The sequence below is a fragment of the Carassius auratus genome, chromosome 17 (assembly GCF_003368295.1).
Source record: "Carassius auratus strain Wakin chromosome 17, ASM336829v1, whole genome shotgun sequence".
NCBI lineage: Eukaryota > Metazoa > Chordata > Actinopteri > Cypriniformes > Cyprinidae > Carassius > Carassius auratus.
Window position 1 is genome coordinate 13671927 of NC_039259.1, and position 5511 is coordinate 13677437.

The 5511-nt window shown below is 39.5% G+C and overlaps 1 protein-coding gene across 1 annotated transcript in view; it reads left to right on the top strand.

Annotated features, from left to right (window-relative positions):
• Nucleotides 1-4481, top strand: part of LOC113117325 (ovarian cancer G-protein coupled receptor 1-like) — a 9447-nt gene extending 4966 nt beyond the window's left edge. Inside the window, exon 2 of the mRNA XM_026285935.1 lies at nt 1636-4481. Coding sequence (XP_026141720.1) covers nt 1725-2762 — 1038 coding nt within the window. The 5' untranslated portion in view covers nt 1636-1724 and the 3' untranslated portion in view covers nt 2763-4481. The remainder of the gene's footprint in view (nt 1-1635) is intronic.
• The last annotated feature ends 1030 nt before the right edge of the window (nt 4482-5511 follow it).

A 5511-nucleotide genomic window follows, 5' to 3' on the forward strand; every position in this document is an offset into this window, starting at 1 on the left:
GGCCTTGACGAATGTGATTTGCGGATTAATTGCACAGCTTAACCATCTTAAGCGCGTGAGAGAGACAGGGAGACAGAGAGCGCGTGAGAGAGACAGGGAGACAGAGAGCGCGCGAGAGAGACAGGGAGACAGAGCGCGCGCGAGAGAGACAGGGAGACAGAGAGCGCGCGAGAGAGACAGGGAGACAGGGAGACAGAGAGCGCGCGAGAGAGACAGGGAGACAGAGCGCGCGCGAGAGAGACAGGGAGACAGAGAGCGCGCGAGAGAGACAGGGAGACAGAGAGCGCGCGAGAGAAAGACAGGGAGACAGAGAGCGCGCGAGAGAGACAGGGAGACAGAGAGAAGTACCATCAATGTTAATAGAACTGTATATGGATTTATTTTGCATGTAATTGTTTTTCTTATGAATATATATGTATTTTTGTTTTGTTTGTTTCTATTCTGCTATGTACAATGCTTTGGCAATATGTACCTTTGTATGTCATGGCAAAAAAGCAATATGAATTGAATTGAGAGAGAGAGAGAGAGAGAAACCGAGAGAGAGCGAGCCGTTTTCAAACAACACGAGCACTGTCTTGCTCTCTCTCCCTCGCGCATATTAATCAATTGACACGATGGTGTCAATGTTTAAATCATTTAAAATGAGAATGTAAGTGTGCTCACCCCATTTTTGTTTGTAGGAAAAAATATCGCAATATATATCGCAGAAAAATAAAATATCGCAATGTCATTTTTTCCCAGTATCGTGCAGCCCTAATTCGTACTATAATTAGATAATAATTTTTATGGATTTCACAAGTGAAGCTTTTAGTTGGAATAATGCCTTTTGCTCTTCATTTTGCACTTTGCAGACGGTCCCTATCCTGCACTTTTACATTATAAGGTCTACAATTTACAATTCCTTAAGCCAGATTAAAACAGATAAAAAACATTGTGTGTTCTCTTATACATTTGAAAACAAGTAACACAGCATTTTTCTTGTCATTGTGCTAAATAGTTAAAGAACTACTGAAGATATCCGAGGCTGAATATCTGACAAAGGTCAAACATCGTATCAACTTTATATCGGTTCACGGACGTTATATTAAAAGTACCTCTAACGTTCAGTAAGAGAGGCCATCAAGACCTCAGTTTTTGAGGCGAAAACCGTGTCGTGAATTTTTCAATATAAGCTCTTTCATTTCCGCCTTTCATGAAACCTCAAAATACTCCCGGTCATAAACAATGAAAGAAAACTTTATATTTTGAACTTTAAAATTTGAAAATGGCGGCTTCTCGCACTGGTGTCGTCCAATGTGAATGTGATGTGTGTGCTCTCTTTCACGTCTGCGTTCCAAACCCAGCGCCACTGGGTTATGATCAATGATTTAAAAAAAGAACCCAGCATTTTTTTTTGTGTACAACTACTGTCATCTTGAACTGAGAAAAAGCCAAATCCGTTTGACAAGTATTTACTAAAAGCCATCAAATGTTTATGATTATTAAGATAACCTTCACAAATGAACTCAACATTCCCATGACGTCCAATCAGAATTTCAGTGAAAGTTGTAGCTTAGCAGTGTATTTTCTGGGTTGTATGAATCCTGTAGTGGTATTTGGACACACTAATTATGATATTTTATTTGCTTCCCATAGAATCCATGGAATGTTATCTGGAGACTTCTGTTGATTACGACCTTGCCTACACTTGCTGAATAAGGCCCTACGAATACAATGTTAGAAAGATGAACATGTCTGAAGAGCAAACAAACTGCACTATAAACCACAAGATTCACCAGTACCTGTTTTCGTGTGCGTTCATCCTTATCCTGCTAGTGGGTCTTCCCGCCAACGCTTACTCACTCTACCATGCCTGGCTCCAACTGAAAGTCCGCAATGAGCTGGGGGTCTACTTGCTAAACCTGACCATATCTGATCTGCTGTACCTGGCCTCCCTGCCCCTTTGGATCCAGTATTTCTTCCAAGGGGACAACTGGAGCAGCTCTGAGTGGCTCTGTCAACTGTGTGGTTTCCTGCTCTATGAGAACATCTATGTCAGCATTGGTTTTCTGTGTTGTATCTCCATTGACCGCTACCTGGCAGTGGTCTACCCTTTCCGCTTCACGTCTTTCCGAACGGTACGAGCAGCAGTGCTGGTCAGTGCGGTGGTCTGGCTCAAAGAGCTTGCTGTAGGAGTGGTGTTCTTCTGGCACAAGGAGCTCAGCATGGACAAGAACAACCGATCTGTGTGCTTTGAGCACTATCCCATGGAGAACTGGGAGTACCCAATAAACTACTACCGATTTCACATAGGTTTCCTGTTCCCTTTAGGAATCCTCCTTGTGTCATACTTTAGAGTTCTCCGAGCAGTTGGCAAGAGTGAAGGCACGCTGTCATCCCAGAAAACTCGCATCAAGTACCTTGTGACCAGCACCATCGTCATCTTCCTGGTTTGTTTCTCACCATACCACGTCTTCCTGCTGGTACGCACCATATTTGAGCGGGACTGCAACTTCATTGAGAAAATTTTCAACTACTACAATTTCTCTCTGTTGCTTACTAGTTTTAACTGCGTGGCTGATCCGGCGCTCTACTGTTTTATCAGTGAGAGTGCCCAAAAGAGCATCCAGAGGGCTCAGGAAACTTGCACTCGGGTCTTATGCTGTTGCTCGAAAAGCCATGGAAGGCTCAACAACCACTGTACTGAGCTAACATTCACAAATGATAAAGTTACAGGTTCCTCAGTGGCAACACTCTTGCAGCAAGTCAAAACTGACGTTTAAACAGTTTCGTTGTATTAGTCATCCATACAATGGACATCATACCATTCAGCCACAGGCTCCTCAGATGTACAGCTGCTGGATACTGTTTTTCATTTTACATGGGTTAAAACATTAACCTACTTTGTCAGAGTCAGTCCTGTATTTTGTTCTAAAATTAAACTGATATATTTGATGGATTTAGTAAGATAACGCGCTATTGTAATGTGGTGTAATTTGTAAGGGATTGACACCTTGATAATGACCAGTGAGGTTTTATGAACCTATAAGCTAAACTTTTTCTGTACTGTTCCAAGCCCCTTTATCTCCATGTGCATGTAGCAGTTAAAACTGTCCAAGACTAAAACCAATTCTGCTTTTAAACCTCATTGGTTTCAGTTCTTTTAATACGGTATACTTCACCCAAATATAACAGTTCAGTCTTCATTTACTCACTGTAATGGCTACGGCCCGTTGTTATCACAGGAAGTCCCTTGTTGAAGAAGCAAACTTAACATGTCAGATTTAGCTGTGAAGCGTGAGAAGAGAACCAGTGGCGTTTGGTTCATTAATGTCAAACAGGTAAAATACAAATTGATGAAAATGTATGCATGCTTAATTTGATATGCAGGGAGGGAAAAAGTTATATAAATTGTGGTGGTTGCATGGCTTTATAAGTTTCATGGACCAATGTGATGATGCTTCTATGGTGCTTTTATGATCTTTTTGGTGTTTAACAGTTCCTGCTTACAATATGCTCTTATTTTATAAGAAATAACAGCATGGAATTTGGAATTCAACAATAGAAAATTAAAGTCATTCAGGTTTGGAACATCACGAAGGTGGTTAAATGATAACAGAATTGTCATTTTGGGGTGAAACCTTTCCTCTAAGGAAACAATAGCAATGAAGCTGTATATTTGAATGCTTACTCACCTTTTACATGGTTAGACATGGAGCACACAGACAGTTAACAAAGAGAAAAGGTACACAGTGTGGGTGTGAAGGGTCAACCACCTCCCAACAGATAATTTTAACCTGGACAGCTAACCAATGTGATTTCATATCCTGAAAAATTGGATGATGAAGAAGTGATTGATGGTTGCTTCCAGAAATAATGGATATTCTGTTGGCTCAAAACACTGAGGTAAAAGGTGATGAGTGTTTGGTGCAGTGTTTATATTTTTATATGATGGAAGTGATCACCGCTAATACAAGAAGTTTAAATGAGTGACCTGAACTGAAAGAAGAGACATATGGAGGTGTTCTCTTTTTCCTGCTCATTCAAACCATGTTTACAATGAATAATCAACATGCATGCAGATTTTATGTAGGCTATATCAAGATTGTTTTCAGGTTTTCATTGATTTTATATAATGACTGCTGTTCAGGTTCATAAATGGGACTTTTTATTATTATGTGGTTGTACAAACTGTTCTTTGTTGCATAAATCACTGGCAATGATTGTATTGTTGCACAATACATGGAGGCAGAAATGTTGCTGTGATGTAATGCAGGGGTAAAAAAGTACAGAGAAATTAACTGTGATTATAGGTACTGTGTTATCTAGTCAGATTCTTGTAAGATAGTATGTTCTCTCTCTAGGTGTCTGTTAACTGAATTTTGGTTATGTTAGCTTCGAGAGCACAAAATACTGAAAATAATAAGTAAAGCAAACCCTTGCAGCAAATGTATGATATGTGGTGCAAAAATATGATTAAATCTGTGTTGCACTTCCTCTCTCTCTGCTAGCCAGACTTTTGGCTTTCTTGTCTGTATACTTTCATGCAAACAGGAGATGGTAATCAAATCTTATTGATTGCTCAGAGAAACACTTTCATCATATACTAGTCCTTTTAGTTTAATCATGGTCTTTCTTGGCTGTCTTTCTTTGGTTTTGATTATTTAACTCGACTGGAAGCAGACTTGTGACATTAAACAAATGTGCATAAACAGAAGCCTAAATACAGATGGGATTAATTAGTATAAAGTAATATTCCCAGTAAAAACATCAAGCATGGGTTTTAAAGAAATTGAGAGATTGGCTTATTTGATTTTCATACATATTAATCCGGTCCCAGATACATTTTTTTGACTTTATGATTATGAAGGGTTCTGGGATGGTCCTCTCCACTGTTGATTTTGGTTGAACATTTGAAGAGAGAAAGACACAACTCTAAAAAGGTCAGTGATAATATACAAATTTCCAAATAACATGAATGTGTTATGTAACATGGATCTGAACTAAAACAGCTATTGGTACTCTCTGATACGTTGTGTCATAACATGGAATTTTTTCTTTTCTTTCCTTGGAGTACATCATGAATACTATGGTATGTATATTAGGTATGGATCAAATCACCTAAAATCACAATAACCATAATAACATACCACCAAAGTAAGTAACCAAATATGCCTATTAATTAGATTTAATCAGAACTGCTATACCTAAAACAGGGATACCGAAATCAGAACAGGGTGTTTAACGCTCCACCGTTTTTGTCAGAGTTGAAAGCGGCCCTGGTTAATATGTAGCCTTAAAGTCAGGCGGCAAGGAAGTCGACCGGAAGTTGAAGTCTGCCGGGTGCCGCCATCTTGTAGCAGAACTTCACTTGCGTTAGCATTCCCATTGACTCCCATTCATTTTGGCGTCACTTCGACAGCGAATAACTTTACATCTGAGGCGTTTAAAGACTCCGTTTGTCCATTATTTATTTCTAAAGATACACGACAACGTATAAAGGGCCCCAATTACCTTTTATGTTACATTATA